Source organism: Bison bison, unplaced genomic scaffold, assembly GCF_000754665.1.
Source record: "Bison bison bison isolate TAMUID 2011002044 unplaced genomic scaffold, Bison_UMD1.0 scf7180017864533, whole genome shotgun sequence".
Lineage (NCBI taxonomy): Eukaryota > Metazoa > Chordata > Mammalia > Artiodactyla > Bovidae > Bison > Bison bison.
Genome location: NW_011495082.1, coordinates 17,166,189 through 17,193,040, shown reverse-complemented (window position 1 = coordinate 17,193,040; position 26,852 = coordinate 17,166,189). Strand labels below are relative to the sequence as shown.

Sequence of the window (26,852 nt, the reverse complement as noted above, 5' to 3'; positions counted from 1 at the left end):
GGCCTAACATTCAACTGTAGAGTTTAAGGTGTAGCATGTCTTGATTTTACAGTTAGCCTGGTGGCTCCCGGACAGTTTTGAACAGGGTCATGACTATGACTCAGATTCACTACTTCACGGTTTTTCTGTTGTAATGAAACTATTGCACGGCGGTTGTTATATTCTAAGGGTTGGTTCAGGAGCCAAGGAAAATGTTGACAAATGAGGCGTGATTGAGGCCGGAAGTGTATTCAAATCTGTCGAGCCCAGGTAGCCAGGACCCCAGCATCATTAGCATCCTTCTGTTTGGCTAGTCTTCCAGCAGGAAGCCTGTCTGTCTGAGTGCAGCGTAACGTGTTGGTGTTGATGAACTCCCTCAGCCCCCAGAGCCGCCCGTGTTTTCTGGAGCCCAGTGTCTCCCTCGTGCCAGGAAACACTACGGTGTTGCCAGCATGTATTTATCACTCTGAAAAAATGGTTCATCCTTCCAGGCAAACTGAAAAGAAAAGCACGAAATTCTGAGTTTGCAGCCAGTTACCTCTGCTGATGTCTCAAATAAGCTAGACTGCATTAAAAGAGCAGAGAAAGAACAGTAAGCATACATTTATCCAGATTACAGAGCTTTTGCATTGTGGGGGGCACTGCTCAATGTCTTGATAAAATCAAAAAGAGAAATAGTAAATTCACAAAGCTTTGACAAGGCACCCAGTACCTCTTAAAAACAAGGGCCTGATCTACATGCTTACTTAACTTTCTGCTCTGTACTTCATCCATCCCTCCTTGCCTGCCCAAAAAGCAAAACATAAATTTAAAAAAACATACACGCATCTTACAAAACATGATCTGCTGGAGAAGGGAATGGCAAAAACCACTCTGATTTCTTGCCACAAGAACCCCATGAAAGGCAAAAAAAGATGACACAGGAAGATGTATCCTCCAGGTTGGAGGATGCCCAATTTGCTACTGGGGAAGAGCAGAGAAATAGCTCCAAAAAGAATGAAGAGGGTGAGGAAATCGGAAATACCACCCAGCGGTGGGTGTGTCTGGTGGCAAAAGTAAAGTCCAATGCTGTAAAGAAAAATACTGCATAGGAACCTGGAATATTAGGTTCATGAATCAAGGTAAATTGAATATGGTCAAGCATGAGATGGGAAGAGTGAACATTGACAGTTCAGCAATCATGGAACTAAAATGAACAGGAATTGGTGAATTTAATTCAGATGACCATTATATCTACTACTGTGGGCAAGAAACCTTTAGAAGAAATGGAGTAACCCTCATAGTCAAGAAGAGTATAAAATGCAATACTTGGGTGCAATCTCAAATATTACAGAATGATCTCAAGTCATTTCCAAGACAAACCGTTCAACATCACAGTAATCCAAGCCTGAAGCTGAATGGTTCTATGAAGACCTACAAAACCTTCTAGAACTAACACCCAAAGAAGATATCCTTTTAATCATAAGAGACCGGAATGCAAAGTAGCAAGTCATGAGATAGCTGGAATAACAGGCAAGATTGGCCTTGTAGTACAAAATGAAGTAGGGCAAAGGCTAATAGAGTCTTGCCAAGAGAACATACTGGTCATAACAAACACCCACTCCCAACAATATAAGAGAAGACTGTACACATGGACATCACCAGATGGTCAGTACCAAAATCAGATTGATTATATACTTTGCAGCCAAAGATGGAGAAGCTCTATACAGTCGGCAAAAACAAGACCTGGAGCTGACTATGGCTCAGATTATGATCTCATTATTGCAAAATTCAGGGTTACAATGAAGAAAGTAGGGGGAACCATTAGACCATTCAAGTATGACCTAAATCAAATCCCTTATAATTATACAGTGGAAGTGACAAATAGACTCAAGGGATTAGATTTGGTAGATAGAGTGCCTGAAGAACTGTGTGCAGAGGTTCATGACATTGTATAGGAGGCAGGGACCAAAACTATACCCAAAAAAAAAAAAAAAAAAAGAAATGCAAGAAAGCAAATGGGTTGACTGAGGAGGACTTATTGAGAGAAAAAGAGAAGTGAAAGGCAAAGGAGAAAAGGAAAGATATACCCAACTGAATGCTGAGTTCCAGAGAATAAGGAGAGATAAGAAAGCCTTCTAAAGTGAACGATGCAAAGAAATAGAGGAAAACAATAGAAAGAAAAAACACTAGATCTCTCTCTTCAAGAGAATTAGAAATACCAAGGGAACAGTTGATGCAAGGATGGGCAAAATAAAGGACCGAATGGCAAAGACCTAACAGAACAGAAGAGGTTAAGAAGAAGTGGCAAGAATAAACAGAAGAACTATACAAAAAAGATCTTCATGACCCAGATAATCACAATGGTGGTGTGATCAGTCACCTAGAGCCAGACATCCTGGAGTATGAAGTCAAGAAGACCATAGGAAGCATTACTAGGAAGCATTACTAGGAAGCATTACTATGAACAAAGCTAGTGGAGGTGAGGGAATTTCAGCTGAGCTATTTAAAACCCTAAAAGATGATGCTGTTAAAGTGCTGCATTCAATATGTCAGCAAAGTAGGAAAATTCAGCAGTGGCCATAGGACTGGAAAAGGTAAGTTTTCATCCCAATCACAAGGAAAGGCAATGCCAAAGAATGTTCAAAGTACCATACAATTGCTCTCATTTCACATGCTAGCAAGGTAATGCTCAAAATCCTTCAAACTAGGTTTCAGCAGTATGTGAACTGAGAAATTCCAGATGTTCAAGCTGGTTTTAGAAAAGGCAGAGGAACCAGAGATCAAATTGCCAACATCCGCTGGATCATAGAAAAAGCAAGAGAATTCCAGAAAAACATTAACTTCTGCCTCACTGTCTATACTAAAGCATTTGACTGTGTGGATTGCAACAAACTGTGGAAAATTCTTCAAGAGATGGGAATACCAGACCACCTTACCTGTCTCCTGAGAAACCTGTACGCAGGTCAGGAAGCAACAGTTAGAACCGGCCATGGAACAACAGACTGGTTCAAAGATGAGAAAAGAGTATGACAAGGTTGTATATTGTCACCCTGCTTATTTCACTTCTATGCAGAGTACATTGTGAGAAAATGCCAGGCTGGATGAATCACAAGCTGGAATCCAGATTTCTGGGAGAAATATCAATAACCTCAGACATGCATATGATACCACTGTAATGGCAGAAATTGAAGAGGAACTAAAGAACCTATTAATGAGGGTGAAAGAGGAGAGTGAAAATGCTGGCTTAAAACTCAACACTCAAGAAATTAAGATCATAGCATCCAATCCCATCATTTCATGGCAAAGAGACGGAGACAAAAGTGGAAACAGTGACAGATTTTATTTTCTCCATTTCCAAAAGCACTGCAGCTGGTAACTGCAGCCATGATGTTAAAACAGGCTTGCTACTTGGAAGAAAAGCTATGACAAACCTAGATAGTGTGTTAAAAATCAGGGACTTTGGGGACAAAGGTCCATATAGGCAAACCTATGGTTTTTCCAGTAGTCATATGCAAATGTGAGAGTTGGACCATAAAAAAAGTCTGAGCTTAAGAACTGATGCTTTTGAATTGTGGTGTGAGAGAGTACTTTTGAGAGTTCCTTGAACAGCAAGGAGATCAAACCATCCAATACTATAGGAAATCAACCCTGAATATTCATTGGAAGAGCTGATGCTGAAGCTGAAACCAGTACTTTGACCACCTGATATGAAGAGCCAACTCACTGGAAAAGACCCTGATTCTGGGAAAGACTGTGGGCAGAGGGAGAAGGAGGTGACAGAGGATGAGCTGGTAGGATGGCATCATCGACTCAATGGACATGAGTCTAAGCAAACTCTGGGAGATAGAGAAGGACAGGGAAGCCTGGAGTGCTGCAGTCCATGGAGTCACAAAGAGTTGGACATGACTTGGGGTCACAAAGAATTGGACGTGACTCAGCGACACATCAACAACGACAATATATGCATGCTGCTGCTGCTGCTGCTGCTAAGTCGCTTCAGTCATGTCTGACTCTGTGCGACCCCATAGATGGCAGCCCACCAGGCTCCCCCATCCCTGGGATCCTCCAGGCAAGAACACTGGAGTGAGTTGCCATTTCCTTCTCCAATGCAGGAAAGTGAAAAGTGAAAGTGAAGTCGCTCAGTTGCATCCAACTCTTACCAACCCCATGGACTGCAGCCTACCAGGCTCCTCCATCCATGGGATTTTCCAGGCAAGAGTACTGGAGTGGGGTGCCATTGCCTTGTCCGAATATATGCATACATGTATCTATATAATAGGGCTTCCCCTGTGGCTCAGTGGTAAAGAATCTGCCTGCAATGTAGGAAATGTGGTTCAATCCCTGCACCGGGAAGATCCCCTGAAGAAGGAAATAGAAACCCACTCCAGTATTCTTTCCTGGGAAATTCCATGGACAGAGAAACTTGGTGGGCTACAGTCTATGGGGTCACAAAGAGTCAGACATGACTAAGCAACTAACACTTTTCATCTATGTAACCATCTTGAGTTGTGTAGTGAGGGGTTTGAGTCCTTAAATAGAGTGAAGACCTGTATTTACTCACAGGACAAAGATAGCAAAGGTCACTAAAGCGAAAGTACTCGTATCTTTCCTTCTCGCCTTGGCAGGCTTTGCTGCTCTCCTCATCCTATTAGGTATGAACAGAGATCATTATCTTATAGCTATCGCAGAGTGATGGCTTCAGTCACCAGTGGGCAGGGTTCCCTCCAAACTGCTGCCTAGAGATAAAGTTCTCTCAGAATCATTAATAAGGAGAGACACTCCTTGTTCAATTTTGCTTCAGTTTGCTAGCTTTAAATACAGTACCTGAAGTGTGTATTTCATGCACCCTTTCACGTGGTACATTGCTTTAGGATATACTTTCTTTCCCTCTAAATTCATCTTGGGTCTGTTTTACCCACTGAGGATCAACTCTTTTTCATGGTTAAAGATGCCTTTTTCCCTCCTCCTCAGTTTGTGGGTTTTCATGGCTGTGCCTTCAGATAAAATGAGCCACGTTGGTATAACGTCCCAGCCTTTTCTCTCCTCTTAGATAAAGAGGCCTAGCAACAAGAATAAAAAGTTTCTAAAGTGTTCAAACCAAAATTCTGAGGAACACAAATAACCCAAAACACCTGCAGGCAATTTTACCAGAGAGCCCAAGTTGCAGACAGACACAAATGTCCTTGTCTATATTTTTCTTTATAGAAATAATTAAATTTAGAAGTGGATTCATTCTGGGTTGGGTTTTTATCATTATTATTTTTTACTATTTCCCTTCTCTGAGCAGTCTGACCTTTGGGATTATTGCTGTAGAAATCTTATTTCCAAGATAGATAATGTCAGCATTATCTAAGGCCATATGGCATAAACAGTCCAAGTTCTTTTCTTCTCAGTAGATAGCTTCTGGACCTCGCTAAACAATTTTGTTGGTAAATCCCTTCAGAGTCCCTGCTATTTTAATCAGTCCTGCACACAGGAAGTAGCTAGATCTCTGCTTCATGCTTTGGCTCAGGAATAGAAAAACGGAGCTAGAGCCTTTCCATGCCTTGGAAAGGAGAATATAAAGTTACGGGAAAGCCAAAGTCTTTAAGAAATCTTCATTGTTTCTAGTCCTGGTTTAAGGGAAACTTTTGGCAGAGCCAGAAGGAGGGAATCAGACTGAACCTATTTAAGAATTATTGCCAAACTGAAGGATTGAGTTTTGCTTAAGGGAGGAGTTAAAAACCCCAGGCATGGCAATAAGACAGAAGAGAGATTTCAGCTGTTCTTTATCTCTAGAAATCATTGGATTGGGGAACCACAGTCTAAGCAGAATTAGGATTAGACTGAATGAAGACTCCATTCCAACCCTTGAACCTCCATGAGAGTGGAATTTAAGGTGTTTGGGGAAATCCAGAGGAAAGAGTAAGATGAATATGCAGAGCTGCAAGGGCACCCACGCCTGCTACACTGGCTCTGTGTCCACGCTTCTATTGCAGCTGCTCCCAGGCCTACAGCAGGCTCGTGCTCAAGGGCAAGGAGGCGGCAGCTTAGATTAGCAAAAATGGAATCTGGGCCATGATGGATAGTAAGAGATAGCAGCCCTCATTTAAAATGATTTTTTAAACGTTTTTAATTGGAGGATCATTGCTATTCAATGTCGTGTTGCTTTCTGCCGCGCGACAGCGCGAATCAGCCACAACCGTACATATATCCCCTCCTCTTTTAGCCTCCCTCCCGTGCGTGCGGACTCAGTTGCTCCGCTGTGACTGTGCCGCCAGCAAATCCCACATGTGGCAATGCAGACACTTAAATGCTGCTCTCTCAATTCATCCCACCCTCTCCTTCCCCTGCCGTGGCCACAGTCCATTCTCTACGTCTGTGTCTCTATTCCTGCCCTGCACGTAGGGCAGTGCCATTTTCCTAGATTCCATATATACGTGTTAATGGGCGCTATTTGTTTTTCTGACTGACTTCACTCTGTATGTAGGCTCTAGGTTCATCTACCTCATCAGCATTGACTCGAATGCATTCCTTTTTATGGCTGAGTAATATTCCATTGTATATATGTACCACAACTATTTTATCCATTCATCTGTCGTGGGCATCTAGGTTGCTTCCATGTCCTGGCTATCGTAAACAGTGCTGAAATGAACACTGGGGTGCATGTGCCTTTTTCAGTTGTGGTTTTCTCAGGGTATATATATCCCCAGCAGTGGAATCGCTGGGTCATATGGTAGTTTTATTCCCAGTTTTTTTTAAGGAATTTTCATGTTGTTCTCCATAGTGGCTATGTCAATTCACGTTCCCACCATCAGTGCAAGAGACCAGCCCTTATTTTAAATCTACTCCATTCACCAATCACTCATTCTCCTGACACAGATGCAGCCTGCGTAGAGGCAAAGTGACTTCCGGTGCTTTTCTTGGCTGTGTGTCATATGCTGCTGCTGCTGCTAAGTCGCTTCAGTCGTGTCTGACTCTGTACGACCCCAGAGACAGCAGCCCACCAGGCTCCCCCGTCCCTGGGATTCTCCAGGCAAGAACACTGAAGTGGGTTGCCATTTCCTTCTCCAATGCATGAAAGTGGAAAGTGAAAGTGAAGTCGCTCAGTTGTGTCCGACTCTTAGCGACCCCATGGACTGCAGCCTACCAGGCTCCTCCATCCATGGGATTTTCCAGGCAAGAGTACTGGAGTGGGGTGCCATTGCCTTCTCCATGTGTCATATGCCGCAGGAGTGTATTCTTTTGCCTTGCCCCACAGCAAGGGATGGAGGAGAGCACTGGTAGTTCAGCGTTAACTAAGAGTGCTGATACCAAGAGCCAAACGTGTCATATCATCTAATCTGCCTAATGGGTCCAAAGGGAAGCAGCCCCACTGAGTATTTGCTCTTAGCAAACAAGCACATCTGTCACTTACTAATAGAATAAAATCTCCAGGCTTTATTGATGTTTCCCCATTTCTCTCTGTAGTTTAAGATGCTCCTGGGAAAATAATATAAATAATTAGCTGCTCTTTATAGGCATGCAAATTCTTTACCCTGATTAAAGCAAATGAACATATATTCTCCTGGTTTCTAATGTCATATTCTTGGCCATATACAATTGTTATAAGATGTGCTACTTTCTTTCTACTTACTAAAACAGAGCAAAATTTTAGATCTCTGTCTGTATTCCAGGAAAGCTCATGGCTTTAGGAAATATTCTGTCTCCTAAAACATAAATATTGCAGCTTTCAACTGCTGACTCTAAGAGCCATGGCCCAAAAAGCCAGATGTGTGAAAGATACAGTGTGGAAGACGTAGCCAGAAAACCAGTGCTTAAATTCTGTTTCTATATAACCTTGGGACATCTCATTGAAACTCTATTTCTTCTTCTAGTAAATGGGGATAACATTAGCTTCCTGCTTTACAGAGTAGTTGTGAAGAATAAAAAAAGACAGGGTAAATGAAAATGTTTTATAAACTAAAGTGCCATACAAATAAGAGATATTACTTTTAGTTGGAGAATATCTTTGCATCTACCCCCTGTGAGTTGCAAGAAATTTTTCGCATGTGTGTATAAATTCACATCTACACATTTACGTATTTTGGTTTGTGGAGAGGTGTTGAGTTTTCATCAGCATCTCAAAAGGAAGTCGTCACCTAAAATTGGTTAAGAACCTTTGGGCTAGTTTGGTGTTCTGCATCAACAATCATTAGTAATATGCAAGTTAAAACCACTAGGAAATACCACTATACACTCAGTAGGATGGCTGTTATCAAAAAGACAAGCAGTACAGGCTATTGGTGAGGGTATGGAAAACCTGGAACATTCATACACTGCTGGTAGGAGTGTAAAACGGTACAGCCACTTTGGAAAAAGTTAAAGATAAAATTAGCATATGGCTCAGCAGTGTCCCTCTTAGTAATCTACCAAAGAGAATGAAAGCATATGCCCAAAGACCTGCACACAAGTTTTCATAGCAGCATTATTTGAATTAGCCCAAAACTGGAAAGAAGACTCCCCATCACCTCGTGAATGGATATACTAAATGAGGCATATCCGTAAAGTAGAATATAGCTCAGCAATAAAAAAGAATGACATACTACTGAGAACTGCAGTGTGGATGCAACTTGAGAACATCACACTAAGAGAAAGAAGACCGTAGAGGATATGATTCTACTTGTGTAACATGTCTAGAAATAAAAAAGAATGACATACTACTGAGAACTGCAACGTGGATGCAACTTGAGAACATCACACTAAGAGAAAGAAGACGTAGAGGATATGATTCTACTTGTGTAAAATGTCTAGAAATGACAAGTTTGTATAGATGGAAAACAGATCTGTGACTGCCTGTGATTGGAAGGGTAAGGGTAGCAATTGATTGCAAACAGACTCAAAGGAAATTTGACACAGACAATATTTTGACATATAATTGTAAAATAAATACAAATAGCAAAATATTTACCTATAAACTGATTTCAGTTTTGCATACAAGTTTCAAACTACTGTTATTTTTAGAAAAGTATTCTTTATTCACTCTATGCTGCAAGTTCTCTCTAAACTTTGCAAGTTTCCTGACTTGCTTAAAAAAAAAAAAAAAAAAAAAAAAAAAAAAAAAGATAATAAAAGTAATGATGAGCATTTGTGACAATAAATCTATTAATAAATTGATAGATGTAAAGATATTAGAAGAGGGCATAACACACAATAAGTATGGAATATAGGCTAAGTATAGACACTAACTAGATACTACCAAATACATATATTTTGTAATATCAATTTCTTTTTATATTCTTTTTTCTGATGGGGAAAAATAGATATGAATGATTAATGATACTCTCCCAAGTTGGCATAAATGAAATGCATATTAATAGAGGCGATTCAAAAAGGATGTGGGAAATTTGGAGTTTGATGTAATATATCACAGACAGCATAATCTACAAAAGCTCATTTTGGTTTTATTTTCATTTCAGAACAATCAATTCAGAAAAATAACTTTAGTCCTCCTTTCCACTCTCATTTTCTCCCTTATCTGCTTAGCTGCAGTGCCCGCGCTGAACCTCTTCCTTATCAATTACAGGATGAAGGAAAATGCTCGCCTCTAGAGGTAATAAAATTAGAAGGTGCAGAAGTTGGCATTGATAGCAGCTTGGGAAAACCATTTGTGTTTAACTGTGTGCCTCAGTCTGGAAATAGAACTTTTTGCCTCTGCGCAACTTCAAACCAAGAATTCAAAAGGTAATTGATTATTCTTTTATCTTACTAGTTTCATTCGGAGTTGGGGAATGCATCTTCAACAGCAACCTGACAGAGCCTTGGGGTTGGAAACAGGAAAGGGAACAGAAAACTCACAGCACAAGTCAATAAACTATATTTTTCTTGTGTATGACAAGTTGAGTTTTTCATATTTCTGCCAGTTTTTTTCCTAACAGAATCTCAAAAAAAATAGATGTATCGTCTAACTTAATTACCTTAGTTCTCTAAGTTTTCTAAAACAGCTCACTACTGCCGCAGGTCACATCTGGCTTCCCCAGAAGTTACAAGATTCATATATTTAAGCTAATCGGAGGGTTAGTCAGAGGAATAGAAATAATGTATTAAAAGTAGGGTTACAATTTAACAGTGAAATGAGCAAAATTCATCATCATCATCGTCACAATATAAGTTCCTGGGGGAATTAACACAGTTGACAATTTGTAAGCATATCACCCAGTTTGAGGGTCAAAATGTGAAGGCATTCTAAGAGGGTGGCCCACGAGCTCTAAGCATTCAACAGCTTATGGTCATTATTCAGTGTGGCCCTGTGGAAGTGGAGATCATGGGTCAATCCAGTGAGTCAGCTCAGAACTGTGGTCTATGTACTGCTACTTTACGGGGAGGGGTGGCATGGGATGGGGTGAGGGAGTCAATGGCTGAAAAATGGGTCAACAGTGTTTAGAAGGATGTCATATCTCTTTATGAGAATTTGGACTCCATTTGTAAAGACAGCCTTAGGTCTGAAACCTTTTAGGCAAAGGATATACTGTCTCTGTTTGTGGAACAGTGTGTGCTGAAATGCATATTTTTCTTTAAAGGACAAACAGGGAAACATGAGGACAGCAACGTAATTGTATTTCAATTCATGGGGAAGATATTTATTGGGTAGCTAATATGTCCAAGATGCTGTTTTAAAATCTCTAAGAACTGTTAGAATGATGAAGCATCAATTTTTGCCTTCAAAAAAAGCTCTGCACCAAGAAGATAGGACATTTATCCTAGTATTTTTATTGCAAAACAGAAATTGAGTGGTGAGATAGGGGAAGACAAAGTGGCACAGGAATCTAGGGTGGGGAAGGAAAATTTCTGGACGTGGGGATGAGCAAGGAGTGTATGAGTGGTATGGTATAGCATCAGATACACACACACAAGAGGAAATGGAGCAGAGATGGGCAGAGGGATTATATCAAGCTTGCAGTACACTTTGATTGGAAGTTACAGGGTTTAAAAGAAGCTTGAAAAAGATTGGCAAGATAGGGTGGAATAGATAGGCTGATATCTATCTGGCTAAGGAGACAAGATGAAGAAAGTTCAGTCCTCTAGTAGAGACACCAGAGCACTAACAGTGGTCACTCGGTCTAAGGAACACTTGGCAGGTGGATAGGGCAGTGGCCATTTACCAGTCTTTCCATTGACTAATAGGGCTTTACAGTTGTTATCAGGCCTGCTGGTGTTAAGTTCACGTACTGTAGTAAAATAGTGAATACATTTTCCCTTAAGCACTAATTATAGCAAAGGAGAAGGATGAGAATAATTTATCTTAAATATGCCTGGTAGGTGTGGGATTTTGGCACCTAGTAACACCAGTTTTGTAAGAATATGCCTCTCTTCAACCATGAATTTAGAGTCACGAAACATATGTGAGTCTCAGGACTCTTCAGTCCAGGGAGAAAACAAGGCCCCCTGGAGTACACTTAGCACGTTCCCTGAGAAAAGCACCTCTCATCTCTCTTTCAGGTGGCTGGAAGCAATGGACAAAGCAGCCCACCCTGTCCACCAGGTAAGGAGTCCTTGCCATCCATCTATGCCTTCACTCCGCTCTTCCCTGAGGGGGAATTCTCCAGTTGGGCATCCCGTCCAGCCCAGAACGTCTCAGATCCACCCTAAACGCTGGGAAAGGGGATTTCCGGTCAATAGGACTTCCCGCTTAGGTTTTATGGAGGTGCTTGTTCTTTTGGTTTTTAGGGTTTGGATGCTGTTCCTCTCGGTGAGCTCGGCGGGTAGTCCCAACCAGGGTGGAATTGCTGTTTGATACAAAACAGTTGAGTGGATTCCCATGAGGCAAGACCACGCCTATGCTTTTCTTCTCAGTCTCTGAGAACAAGGGCGCAGGGGTAGCTTGGGACAGTGCTCTTGGCCAAGCAGCTTATTGGGAAACGTGTCTTATGTTTAGAAATGTAGTGCTTTATATTCCTATCCTTATTCTGAAGACGTATTAGGTCAGCTTTCATTGTTCCTGCCTATTCATGATTCCTGGCCTTGAAGTAATAGAATTTTTAATTTAGGCTTGACACACAAACTGATAGATAACTTCATAACACCAACATGTGAGTCATCACTTCAGCCCCCAAGGCATTTGATACTCTTCTTTTTGAGCTAGGACCTGGTCAAGAGCAAAGAAACTGCTTCCATATTCAATTGTTTCACTTCTGTGCCGTAGATACAATTTCTAACAAGGTCACACATTTCATTTAAATATGCTCATTTCCTCACAAAAGGAAGCAGAAGAAAAAGGTATTTACTATCAATTATCTTCTCTACGTATTTTGGTTTTTGTATATTCCAGAAAATGTGGGTGGTCTGAGCTTAATGTACTACCCTGTGCCCTGTATCTGTCCTTTCAAAATAATCACCAGCATTATCATCAGATGACAAACAGCAGGACTTGTGTTTCATTTTACCTGAAACACAACACTCGGTACACGCGCGCATCTCTCTGATGCATCACTGTAACGAGCCTCGGTACTTTCAAGAGGGATCTATTCTGCTAATGCACTTGGAGTGTCTGCAGCAGAGTGAAAAGGAAATACCCAAACTCCCAGCAGGCTCCCAATTCACAGCAAACAATTCTGCCAGCTCTGCATTCTGAAATCTTCTGCACTGCCTGGTTAAAACTAAAGAACAAAAATGAAACCAAATGAAAGAACCCAGCTAGCTCCCAGCAAGCTGTTCTGATAAAGGGATGAAGCATCACACCCCCAGCCTCAGGTCAAGTTCCCAGGAAGAGCCTGCCACTGGCTCAGGCCTGTGGACGTCCACCTCTCCAGGGCAGAGGATCCTGATTTATCGTGGGCCTTCCCCACCACTGACCATGTGAGCCTCGGGCCTGATCTGGCCTGGGGCATTTCCCTTGTTCCTTGGCACAAATAGGAGGCTGCTGCTGCTGCTGCTAAGTCACTTCAGTCGTGTCCGACTCTGTGCGACCCCACGGACTGCAGCCCACCAGGCTCCCCGTCCATGGGGTTTTCCAGGCAAGAGTACTGGAGTGGGGTGCCATTGCCCTCTCCAAATAGGAGTGCTAGATAACGTAAATCACGAACCAGGGCCTTCAATTAGTCACGGTGGACATACCAGGAACAGGGCTAGAAGGACATCCCACTGGTAAGTAAAATAGCTCTCTGGGGCCGTCACTTAGAGATGGACCTTTAAACAATAGTCTTTGCTGAGATCCCCATTTTTCTTTCTATACCTCACCGATATTCTTTTAATCTCCTCACGATAGAATAGAAGCCAAAGAAAGGGGATACCTACGGACATGAAAAGGGAAAGTTCTCTGTGGCCACTGGATAGGTTCAGATTGTCTGGCTCATTTCTCAGATGTGCAGATTGCCTTAGCAATGGGACCGCTTAGCACAGGGGCTTCTCTGAAGTCGGTCTTGGTGCTGATGTCACTGGCTCCGGGAGGCAGGGATTGCTGGGGCAGGATGGCCCCTCAGGTGATTCTTTGGTGCCACCCCTGCAGAACCATGTCTGGGAAGACGTTACCCTGCACAACAGTAGGCTCCCGCCCCTGGCTATCAAGAACCCAGAGTGCCTGGGCCTTCTGCACCGGCTGGACGGGAGCACAGACGTGTGGATGCAGCACTACTGCATCCTGAAGGATGGCTGCTTGTACTTCTATGCCAGCATCCGCTCCACCCAGGCCTCAGGTACGGAGTCAACTTTTACAGTCGTGACAGTAAAGCCGCCTCAGCCTCACAGAGCTTTTACCAAACTTTATGCTGTGTAAATTAGTTCACATTTATCTTCTGGAGAAAGGGTACTATTCTTATTCTCATTTTACAGATAGAAAAATTGGCTGGAAAGTCTACACAACTCGACAAGATCATGTGTAGTAAGCAATAAAGCTGAGATCTGAACACAGGCAATGTAACTCCAGAGCCTGAACCCCTGTGCTGTGCTGGGCTTAGTCACTCAGTCGTGTCTGACTCTTTGCCACCCTATGGACTGTAGCCCACCAGGCTCCTCTGTCCACGGGATTCTCCAGGCCAGAACACTGAAGTGGGCTGCCATACCCTCCCCCGGGGGATCTTCCCAACCCAGGGATTAAACCCATGTCTCCCACATGGCAGGCAGGTTCTTTACTGTCTGAGCCACCAGGGAAGCCCAAGAATACTGGAGTGGGTAGCCTACCCCTTCTCCAGGGGAACTTCCCAACCCAGGAATCGAACCGGGTTCTCCTGCATTGCAGATGGATTCTTTACCAACTGAGCTACTAGGGAAGCTCCCTGAACCCCTAACCCCATGCTCTTACTGCCTGGAAAAGTGAAAAATAAGCCCCTTCATTTTTTTATGGCATTCAGAATCAATGCCAGTAGTTCTCTTGTGTAGTGACTCTACTCTTTTCTGATAGTATTCCTAATCTCAGACAAGTGAGTAATAAAAAGAGCACTGATTATCAATTTTCCCTGAATAAGTTACTCAAGTTCCTGAAACTTAGTTTCCTCATTTATAAAATGGAAGCAGCAATCTATTTCACAGGACTGTGGTGAAGACTAAGCTTCCCAGGTGGCGCTAGAGGTAAAGAACCCACCTGCCATTGAAGGAGACTTAAGAGATACGGGTTCAATCTCTGGGTCAGGAAGATCCCCTGGAGAAGGAAATGGCAACCTACTCCAGTACTCTTGCCTGGAGCATCCTGTGGACTGAGGAGCCTGGTGGGCTACAATCCATGAGGTCACACAGAGTCAGACACGGCTGAAGCAACTTAGCACGGTACACAGTGCACATTGGAAGATTAAATGAAGTGATTGCCATTAGAGTTATTTATGCTCTCTATATAAAGTACTCTATACAAAAAACTCTTTCTATATAAAATGTATTCATTAAATTATATATATTAATATTATACATTGTAATATATTGGGCTGCCCTTGTGACTCCAGCTGGTAAAGAATTTGCCTGCAATGCGGGAGACCTGGGTTCAGTCCCTGGGTTGGGAGGATCCCCTGGAGAAGGAAAATGCTACCCACTCCAGTATTCCGGCCTGGAGAATTCCATGGACAACAGTCCATGGGGTCACAAAGAGTCAGACACGACTGAGCAACTTTCACTTTCACTTTTAATATATTACAAGCCATACATACAAAATGAATATGTAAACAATACAACTTAGCAGTAAAATAATTATTCATGATAAGAAAGATTATTTATCTTCTTAAAATTTTTGACAAAAAGATTACTGGTGTTTTATTTGCAGTTGGACTTTTTTCGCAAATGAATAATCCCTAAATAATGATGAGTAGTGAAGATCCAGAATCTTGGTCATTTAATTTCCTTCCCCCCTCCCCTCCATTTTTAGCATAAATGCCTCTGTTTAATTAAGCTAGAAAGTCATGCCAAGTGGGTGACGATGTCCCCTTCTTGGAAGGGTAAAGAGGTACAAACTGAGCCTCACTCTGTGGTCCTTTTCTCATCGCTCAGGATGAACAATAAATCTCCTTTACTAACATACTCTTTCACTTTGACAGTATTAAAACATGACCCAGAATATTAACCAACTATTAGGAAGTAGCCGGCATGCCTAAGCATTTACAAGACAGACTGTTCCTATGAGACCCAAATTCATGGCTCCAAGCACCTGGTACCAGGATGAGAATAAAGGCAAACAAACCAAGCCTCTGAAGTAGTCATCGACTGGAGCTTTCATTATAAAATATCACTGCAAAAGTCTGAACCATTTTAATCAGCAAATCAATGAAGTTCACTTTCAAGAGATTGTTTCCATAGATACAAAGTGAATGTTTAGGTTTGATTGCTCATATTACTCCATGTTAACCAAGGGCTTCCAAACCCCTGGGGCCCAGGGACTGTTAACTGATTCCAAGAGTTTGAAATGGGAATGATAGCCCTTATTCTGAAAGGTCAGAGAAGGCCCTATTCAGAAGAATCCTCGTTGGACAGCTGGAAAATGGCTACTAATAAACAGCCTAAAAATAATAACAGTAAAAGTGAGTACAGGTTTTGCACTCACCACTCTAATAAGTGTTTTTACTTATTATTTCATTTAATTTCTATGACAATCCTATAAATAAGTTATTATCCCACCTACAAGTTTGGAAACTGATACTTAGCAAGGTTAAATCATTTGCCCATGTTCCCTTAGCTAGTAAATGGTGAAGACAAAATTCAAACCCAGGTAGCCTAAGTTAGAGGCTTCCCAGGAGGGACAGTGGTAAAGAATCTGCCTGCCGATGCAGGAGACACAAGAGACGTGGGTTCGATCCCTGGGTTGGGAAGATCCCCTGGAGTAGAAAATGGCACCCCACTCCAGTACTCTTGCCTGGAAAACCCCATGGATGGAAAAGCCTGGTGGGTTGCAGTCCATGGGGTCACAAAGAGTCAGACACGACTAAGCATGAGCTCAAGGGAGCCTAAGTTACAGCAACAAAAGAAAAAGCAAAGAGTGAAATGTGAAAAGTTTCCTTGTATTTCACTCTTATTATTTCCCACATCTTTCCAGAGCCTTGGTTGCAGCCAGAGCCCTCTATGGCCTTGCACTTTGTCCCCAACCCCTTCTTTCTGGCTTTCTCTTCCACTCCTGTGTTAAAACACCCTGCATTCTCCCCAGACACGGTCACCTTCTACCTGCTGAGCGTACCCCACCTCTTGGACATTTTTCTGACCCCATGTCTTTGCTTGTGTTAGTTCCTTACCCTGAAATATTCTCTACCTACTGATTCCCCAACATACATTGTCCAGATACTACCTGTCTTCCAAACGTGTATTCAAACACTGGCCATCTCTGCTAGACAACAATCCCAGATGGTCCTAAGCAAACAAAGCATCTCCATTTCCTGGGCTTCTGTGCTCACCTATCTTGCAACACTTACCACTCTCTATTTTGTATTTTATCTCTAGTTGGCCATTTTATCTCTTCTAAGGGATTATGCACTCAGAGATGACTCTATTTTACGTATGCTTAATGAATAAACAAATAAACCACCAAAGGGACTCAGTTGGCCATTATTCCCATGAAGAACCATCCCCTCATTCAACAGCAGGACAGACAAGATTGTAAAGATGATTCAAAGGCAAAAACCAGCACTCAGGCCACCAGATGCCTGGGCTTTGGGCCATATCATACTCTTTTCAGCTGGAAGAAAACAACCAATTTCTACCTATTTTTAAGTTTTTTCTCTTGAAAATATTTCATGTGTGACTAATAAAAATATTTAATCCAAAGCCATTCATTCTTTCCCAGCCTTACTTCTCGAATATCCCATCCTTAATTTCTAGCCCAAATTATTTCACATATGAAATAATGCTCCTTACAGAAATTCCAACAGAAATTTTGTATCTAGGCCAGGTTATAAAACAGAGGCCTGTGATTTCAGGTCTTTAATGACTCTACTCTTCCTGGAATAAAAAATGCCTGAGCATGCACCTTGTTCCGGGAGTAGTACTTTATGGCTACCAACTCCCCCCACCCTGCCCACTCCCACCCTGACAGCTGCTGGGTCCAGCTGGAAGCTCTCCCAAGGTTAATCCGCTGCTTACCCTTCTTTTTCCGAAGTAGTTTACCCTTCCCTAGACTTGAACTTTAAATTGAAGTTTATATCCTTTTTCTAAGAGTCCTTTTCTATCTTCCTGTACATCCTGACTGCGATCATGACCTGAGGCTCACAGCCGGTGGTCCCACCCAATGAAACTTGAGATAGGATTCAGGTGAATCCAAATTTCCAGTGGGAGATTCCCAAAATAAATATGCTCCTCTCCACTGCTCACAAAAAGTCACTGCCCTGGCAAACCACATTTTCTTCCCCCCAGAGGACTGGATCATACTGCTCAAGTGGATTTTATGTTTGAATGTTTCCTATGTGTCCAGAACTTGGATAAGCTCTCTACGTCTATTATCTAAAACTAATATTTGCAAGACATCCACGGCTGTTGGCCCATTGCAAGTAAGAAACTAGGGCTTGGAGAAGTTGACGTGCCTTTGGTCAACCAGCTATTCAGTGACAGAGACAAACTGTGAACAAACGCTACCTAACTCCTGTGCTTAAATGCTCTGCACGTAGCACTCCCTGATGGAAATTAGTCTTCTAAAGGTAGTCCTCGCACTCCGTCAGTAATGCTGCACTCTGAGCATTAGCGCGCTGATCCTGATGGACAAGGTCCACCCAGTCCAACTGTTTAGCACAGTAACCACAGGAGTTAGGAGGACAGCAAAGGAATTTATTGAGAATGGCTGAAACCACATTGTACCATGAACACCACATGCACTAAAATGTTTAGTTTAGCTTAGTCATTTTATATGCAGGGAGTATAAATTTTTATTATACTAATAAAGATTACACAGAGTTCTAATGCTCATTTTCTTTTAGATGCCACTAAAGAAATGACTTTGTGCTGGTCTGATCTATGATTCCGTCTTTACCTTTATTTTTCAAGCTCCACTTGGCTCTTGCACCTCCTACCCTGGTTTGATTCCTAGTTCCCCAGCCCTCTGAAGGTCATAACCTTGAAGCAGGCCTTGATTACCATTTATAGCAGTATTTATCAAAATGCAGGCTTTGATCCTGCATGCGTGATTACTGAGTCACTCAATCAATGTAGTAAGTTGTGACCAGTATTTAAAACACAATGACATCAAAGTGAAAGTTGCTCTGTCATGTCTGAGTCTTTGCAACTCCATGGACTGTAGCCCGCCAGACTCCTCTGTCCATGGGATTCTCCAGGCAAGAACACTGGAGTGGGTTGCCATTGCCTTCTCCAGGGGATCTTCCCAACCCAGGGATCAAACCTGGGTCTCCTGCATTGCAGGTGGACTCTTTTCTGTCTGAGTCACCAGGGAAGCCCTAAACAATTCTAAAAAACAATAAAATTTAATATAATAGAAAATATCATGGTACATCTCAATGTTTCACAAACTTTTGGTTTAATTGCATTAAAACATGTAGAGGTCTATATTTATTACATCTTTAGATCACAGCCCAAAAAGTTTGGAAAAATACTAACGTACAGAAACTCTCTGCATACATGCCTGTTTAAATGGTCAATTTCTGTGTTCAGAATCTTAGAAACAGAGTATTCAAGGAAGGTTCTTTACTTTCTATCATGAATAAGCATGATAATATGCCTTTGTAATATGCCTTCTTTGTAAGAAGGCTAAGTCTTAATAACATTGTCCCCTGGCTGTAGCCTCTCAGTTACTTTACTGTTTTATTTCATTTATTTTATTATTTATTTATTCCATTGATTTATGTTCTTCATTAGCTAATCTGGGAGACTTCATATGATATTTCTTCTTTCTGAAGGTATCCATAGTGTTGGGGCCAGGGGGCTTCCCTGGTGACTTGGTGGTAAAGAATCCGCCTGCAACGCAGGAGATGTGAGCTTGATCCCTGGATCGGGAAGATCCCCTGCAGGAGCGCATGGCAATCCATTCCAGGATTCTTGCCTGGAGAATCCCATGGACAGAGGAGGCTGGCGGGCTATAGTCCCTAGGGTCACAAAGAATTGGACACGATGAAGTGACAACATGCACGCAAGTAGTGTTGGGGGTATGACTTAGTCCTTGTGACAGTCACTTGAGATGTTAAGAGAATACAGAGGACAAAAAAGAGGAGACAGGGAGGAGATAACAGTGAAGTGAGGGGAAAGAGAAGCCTTGAGAGCCATGCTGTCAACCCTAGCGTCTAACAGGTTTTCCACGGAGTTTCTAACCCTGTTAGATGCTAGTCCCACAGTTTTTGTCATTTAGTTGCTAAATCGTGACCAACTCTTTTGCGACCCCATGGGCTGTAGCCCACCAGGCTCCTCTGTCCTTATATTTCCCAGTTAAGAATACTGGAGTGGGTTGCCATTTCCTGCTCCAGGGGATCTTCCTGACCCAGGGGTCGAACTCATGTTTCCTGAATTGGCATATGGATTCTTTATCACTGAGCCACCTGGGATGCCCTAGTCCCACATTTTACTTTCAGCTAAATATGCCTCAGATGTATATCTTGGGAGTTGGAAAAATAGCCCCAGTCAGTTAGATTCCTGAGGTCTTTTCTCACCGTTAAGGAAACTGCTAGTACTTTAACAATATGTATGACTGGCTGGCGTATGCCTGCTAATGCTGAAAAACCACTGTGATAATTCCAGAAGCCTTTTAGTCAAATGCCTCTTCCTAGACCTGAAGTCCCTTGTCATTCACTGTACACATGATTTTTTTTTCTTTTTATCTCTCTCTAGCAAGAGCTGGAACAAATTGTGACTGTTAACTATTATTGTTTTTATTTTTAATTTGTTTTAATTGGACACTAATTACTTTACAATATTGTGGTGGTTTTTGCCATACATTCACATGAATCAGCCATGGGTGTACATGTGTTCGCCATCCTGCCCCTCCCTCCCCATCCCATTATCGTTAAATAAATCACATCAAGGTCTGTATGCACTTCTCAGATATATTTTACATTATTGCAACAAATATATAATTCTTATGAGAAATCTCTGTGCAAACATTGTGTTAGCTTGTTATTTATTGCTGCCACCCAATGAATGATCATGACCAGCCCAATGAGGTCATGAAACGGGGTAACGCGGTTATAACTGGATGACTTTTATGCTGATCATTCCTACCCTATAACTGGTTAGCAAAGGGGTCAGAAACTTTCCTGTTTGTAGCAGACACCTTTGGACATGGCTGTCTGTCTATTCTCAGAACGGATAGGGATGGAGGAAGGTATTCTTATCTGCTCAGACATATGAGAAAAGGAAATATAAGCAGGAAGAAGGTAAAACCAGTACATAATAAAAATGCCATGTGCTTCTGTTTGGAGCAGAGAATTAAAACAGCAAAATAACCCTCAGATATCTCCTTAGGTTTCCTATAGTCCTGAAATATCTAACAGATTGCTTATTCTACATCTAGTATATATCCCCAAACACATCTATGGAAAAACGCGCACATGGATATTCCTAACAATATTATTCATAATAGCTAAAAAATGGAGGAAATCTCAAATGTCCAAAGTAACAAATGGATAAATAAAATGCTGTGTATCCCCACAATGAAATATCATTTAACAACAAAAAGAAATGGAGTACAATATACGATACAACATGAGTAAGCCTTGAAAACTGGCCAAGTGAAATAAGCCAGTCACAAAAGGTCACATGCTGTATAACTCCATTTATATTAAGTGTCTCAGGAAAAAGAAATCTATAGAGACAGGAAGTCAGTTAGGATTGCCTAGGGTTAGCATGGGGAAACAGATGGGGAGTGAGCATGGATATGGAGTTTCTTTTTGGGGCGGTAACTCAATGTTCCAAGATTAGGTTATGGTGATGGTTGCACAACTTCATAAACAAACTAAAAGTCAGTGACTGTACACTTTCAATAGACAAATATTGTGGTGTGTAAATAATATCTCAGTAAAGTTTTATGTCTATCTAGCTCAAAGAAAGAAGTCATTCTCTGAGTTCGGTAAACACTGATAGACTGGGTCCTACTAAAAGAAAAAACTAGCCATTTCTGAAATGAATGCTTTCCTAGAGGTTAGTTCTAAAATGGACTCTTAAAATAAAAATTTTAAAAGACTTTAACATTGCATCTAAACCCCCTCTATAAAGTAAACAATTTCAAAGTCCAAAAGCCACACATTCTGTTTAAAAAAGAAAAATGTGTGACTTTATGACAGTGTATGTTGGTATCACGTGTAGCCAAAAGAAAACCAAAAATGAGTCAAATTTTCCTTTCACAGTTCCTTATACCAGCATAGAATGTTTACCCTGTAGTGTAGCAAAAGTCCAAGTTGCATTTTGGCATTTTCTTTGTTAGTATAGTACACGAAGCAGGCTTCTCAGATGGCTCAGTGGTAAAGAATCTGCCTGCCAATGCAGGAGACACTGGTTGGATCCCTGGGTCAGAAAGATCCGTTGCAGGAGGAAAGGGCAACCCACTCCAGTATTCTTGCCTGGAAAATTACATGGACAAGAGAGGAGCCAGGTGGGCTACAGTCCATGGAGTTGCAAAGAATCGGCCACTACTGAGCAAGCACAGACCATAGCTCACTAAAGTGGCTTCTGGAGTGGTGGGGTTTGGGGAGTGAGAACAAGAGTTAGCAATCACGAGAAAGAGAATTAAAATCTAATCATTGCTATTAATGATATGACCTAGAGTATCTGCATGAGATTCAGGCAGAACATCAAGACACCATAAACAAAGCTCAAGTGTTTTGACTTTTCAGCACCTTCTCCTAGACTGATGTCTTCCCCCTCCAACCCCAACTCCTAAATAATGTAAACAAAATTCTGGCCAAGCAATATATAACTGCTAAGATAGAGTCAAAGGACCACGGGAAAGAAATTATCTTGTAAAACCGGTCATTTATTCTCATTTTAATTCAAGTTGGTTCCCTCATATCACCCTGTGCATTCATATTTTAGAAGTGCTTTGCATTTGCACAAAGGTGAGAATCTATGTTGGTCATAGAAACCTCTGGCAATCTTCGTTACTCCTCAGAATGCCTTAATGGTTCTGTCCAAGCAGATACTATTTAATTTTTCCTCTAATGTAATTTTGTAGGTGTCAATCTTCGATACCAAGATATGTATTTCAAAATGTGTCCTTCAGGAACACACTAAAAAAAAAGCTACGTTAGGCCCACAGTAACACGAAGCTAAATATTGAACGTGTAATGAAAAGACTATAAAAATGAAAAGAACAGGAAATCCAAACTTTGTTCCCGTCTTGCCATTAATAATTAATGGATAACCTTAAATGATATATTGTTTGGAGTCTCGTTTCTTCATCTGTTAAATGAGACACCTGAACTAGAGTTCCATTTGGAGACAAAATTTTCTTGACACCGTGTCAGAATTTTTCTCCACTTTACTCTTTCCTTATTCTCCTCACTTGCTTTGTCCTTTCACCCACTGTAGGTGGCCTTTATCTACAAGGATACAGGGTGAGTGAGCAGACCCTTAGTGTCAACCAATCAGTAATTGAACTCAAGCCTCCATCAGAAGAATTTAAGACTTTCTATTTCTGTGCAGAAAATAAGACAGAAAATCAACGGTAAGTCAAGTCTGTGTATTTCTTCTTTGTCGGTCCTGACAAGAGCTTTCTAAGAAAACCTTTGTATTCATTTTCCAACCTCAGCTCGACATCTTCTACTAAATATTCCCCTTTCTTTGCATTGTTCCTATAGTTAATATTCCTCAGGATTTTTTTCTTTCAATATACAGAAGATGATTCTTCTAGAAGTAATTTTTTTAATGAAAAAGGAGTCCATAGTTCCCCCCAAGCTAACTCAGGCTTCAATATAAAAAATTCACTAACACTATAACCTGTAAATATCAATTTATTATTAAATAAAATATTAATTTTTCAATTCACAGATTGGCTGTTTCACCACATTTCACTTAACTCTTATTGATATGTCCATCTGGTCAGATGTTCAGTTTTGTTATAAGTAGTTGAAGGGCATAGGACTTATCCATCTAAACGGATACATTCAGTATCCAACTTGGTATGCACAAACGGGCACTTGTTTCATAATGATGCTGAAAAAAACCAGCAGGAAAGCTAACAGAGACAAAACCAAGAAGCAGAGCAGGCACTTGGAGGACCTTCCTTCGTCACCCAAGTCTGCCTGACCTAACTGCAAGCCCCTAGACACTCGTGTTCACTGTCTCCCATTCCTACCCTCAACTGATGGTGACCATCCAGACACTGTCTTCCAGCTGTCTGGATAAAAGGGATCTAATCAAGAAGTTTATAGTGACTTATTACAACAAAGGACGGGGGGAAAGCTTTCAGGGCCATTTGGAAGAACAAGATTCATTGTTTCAACCCAAAGAGATAAAACTCCCAAAGTAGAATTTTAGGAATCTCCAGCAAGTAACCATTTGGAAAAGGGAAAAAGGACCTTCTTAGGCCTTCCCCCATTATGAAACCTTCCTGTCCCACTAACCCCTAAGCAAGGGCTAGATGGCAGAACAATGACTAGAGAATTGCTAGATATTTCCCAAGATCTTCCTCAGACTTGTGCTGTATAATCTGGTGGCAGATTAAGATTGTCCTTTGAAGGCGAGCTTTAGCAGGCATATTAGAAAAAGGGCCAATGAAACAAAGTTAACTCCCAGCTGATAAAATTTACAGCTTCTCGAAGAGAGAAAGTTAAATAGTTAGATCTCACTGCCAAATCCATGAGTGGGTACTATCAAGAGGAAGCAATATTAAGTCATTAAAGAAATATTTCAAAGTAGAAGGGCGACAGTCTAAGTATGGTTTTGGGGACTCTGGTTCCAAAAGATAGCCCACTCGCAAAAAGTAGTAAAATAAGTCTAGGAAATGATAGAAATCATATTCAGAGATTTCTATCAATCTCAGAGAATCTGAGAGTATATTAATTCAGTGTTTCCGAGACATACTGCTAAAAGGAATCCTGGGTGACTCCCCTTAACTCCCACTGCATAAGCTATCTGACTCAAACCATTTTTTAAAAAATAATGCCTATTAACCACTCTTAGAATAAACATTATATGGGCAAATTTTATAATACATTATCCAAGAAAATGAAAGGAATGGAGAAGATGAGAGGGGAGATTTAACTAGAGTTTGCATTGGCTTCCACAACATAACGAAGGACTCTTTGGCCCTAACAGCAATGTTTGATCACTGTACATTTGATCAACCAAACTTTAGAGAGAAACAGTAAAATACTAGTAATGATTTTAAAAGGCCCGTAGCTTTGGTATACGCTCTTCTGGCCGGGTTATTTATATTAACTTTACTTCATAGTTATCACTGCATATTTCTCTTCTGGTGTTTTACCTTTTTGTTCAATCCAAAACATGAGGATCCGGGTTACTATATTAATTTCAAAGTAAATATCCAAGAGAAACAGCTGTAAAATAAATCAAAAGACTTTGTAACATTTCATGTCCCTAGAGAACAATTTTTTAATGAATTGTCCTGTACTATTACTTCTACAGCTGGATTACAGCTCTGAAAATGTCCATCAAAAAATGGCTTCCTTTGCACCAGGCTATTCAAGACTTCATGAACCGACCTCTAGAGGAGACCAGAATGTGACTGAAATCCTAATCTTAAGAGAAAGGATCCACAAAATCACCACTAGCCAGTTACAAAAAGAAATAAAAACATTTATCATTATATAGCTTTGCAAGTGAATGTTCCTCTGATATATTTAACTATTGTGATGGCTATAATTTTGATTTTGAACCAAAATACCAAAATACAATATGACATTCAGATAACTTATATTAACATCATTAATAATTTCATGTTTTCCCCCTCAAAGCAGCACATTAGCATCAAAATATAGTATGCTGCATATCTCTGGCTTTTTGAAAGCATAAGTACAATAAAAGCTGATTTATTTTATTTTTCTTTTATATTCTTTGCTAAATATTCCACCCTGTGCTTTGGCTGTAGGCTTCCTAGAACGTCTGCAAGTCATGATGTGGGAAGTTGATACTTGGGAAATTTAGGCTCATGAAAATGAAGTGGCTCAAATGAGCAAATATTTCAGCCAAACAAGGACCTTTCTGTTAGGTTATCTTGAAATCAAGTGACCCAAATGCCTCTCAAAATTTCCTGTATAAAAGAAAAGAATTATTGTTATAAAAATAAAACAAGGAAATAAGACTGAGTTTAGGGGAGAAAACTCAGAGGCATGGGTCATATTACCTGAATTGTCATCTGAATATCTATCACACATCAAAAGGAAAGCACAAAATAAATCAAGAATGTTCTATTCTTGCTCCTGAACGTGAAATTCAGAGAAATTCAAGAGTGAATTCCCAGCACTGAGTTCCTTTCTGGGTGGAACAATCCAAGTGTGCATCCCAGATGCTGTGGTTCACTCAGAAGCCCCACACCCTCACTAACGCAGCATGGAACACAGCTTTCAGGGCGTCCACCGGTCAGAGTCAAGCACTCTGGAGCAACTCAGTTCAGTTCAGTCTCTCAGTTGCGTCTGACTCTTTGCGACCCCATGAACCGCAGCACGTCAGGCCTCCCTGTCCATCACCAACTCCTGGAGTTCACCCAAACTCATGTCCATTGAGTCGGTGATGCCTTCCAACAAGCTCATCCTCTGTTGTCCCCTTTTCCTCCTGCCTTCAATCTTTCCCAGAGTCAGGGTCTTTTCTGATGAGTCAGCTCTTCGCATCAGGAGGCCAAAGTATTGGAGTTTCAGCTTCAACATCAGTCCTTCCAATGAACATCTAGGACTGATCTCCTTTAGGATGGACTGGTTGGATCTCCTTGCAGTCCAAGGGACTCTCAAGAGTCTTCTCCAACACCACAGTTCAAAAGCATCAATTATTTGGTGCTCAGCTTTCTTTTTTTTTTTTTTTTTTTATTTTTATTTTATTTTTAAACTTTACAAATTGTATTAGTTTTGCCAAATATCAAAATGAATCTGCCACAGGTATACATGTGTTCCCCATCCTGAACCCTCCTCCCTCCTCCCTCCCCATACCATCCCTCTGGGTGGTCCCAGTGCACCAGCCCCAAGCATCCAGTATCGTGCATTGAACCTGGACTGGCAATTCGTTTCATATATGATATTATACATGTTTCAATGCCATTCTCCCAAATCTTCCCACCCTCTCCCTCTCCCACAGAGTCCATAAGACTGTTCTATACATCAGTGTCTCTTTTGCTGTCTCATACACAGGGTTATTGTTACCATCTTTCTAAATTCCATATATATGCGTTAGTATACTGTATTGGTGTTTTTCTTTCTGGCTTACTTCACTCTGTATAATAGGCTCCAGTTTCATCCACCTCATTAGAACTGATTCAAATGTATTCTTTTTAATGGCTGAGTAATACTCCATTGTGTATATGTACCACAGCTTTCTTATCCATTCATCTGCTGATGGACATCTAGGTTGCTTCCATGTCCTGGCTATTATAAACA

The 26,852-nt window shown here is 41.2% G+C and overlaps 1 protein-coding gene across 2 annotated transcripts in view; it reads left to right on the top strand.

The window, feature by feature from the left end:
- The window catches only part of LOC104982561, a 126,597-nt gene extending 101,308 nt beyond the window's left edge, over positions 1-25,289 (top strand). For both annotated transcript variants that reach the window (XM_010831986.1, XM_010831987.1), the window contains 5 exons: positions 9,506-9,663; positions 11,419-11,461; positions 13,424-13,610; positions 22,837-22,972; positions 24,895-25,289. In XM_010831986.1, the coding sequence (XP_010830288.1) occupies positions 9,506-9,663; positions 11,419-11,461; positions 13,424-13,610; positions 22,837-22,972; positions 24,895-24,994 (624 nt within the window). In that variant the 3' untranslated portion in view covers positions 24,995-25,289. The remainder of the gene's footprint in view (positions 1-9,505; positions 9,664-11,418; positions 11,462-13,423; positions 13,611-22,836; positions 22,973-24,894) is intronic.
- The last annotated feature ends 1,563 nt before the right edge of the window (positions 25,290-26,852 follow it).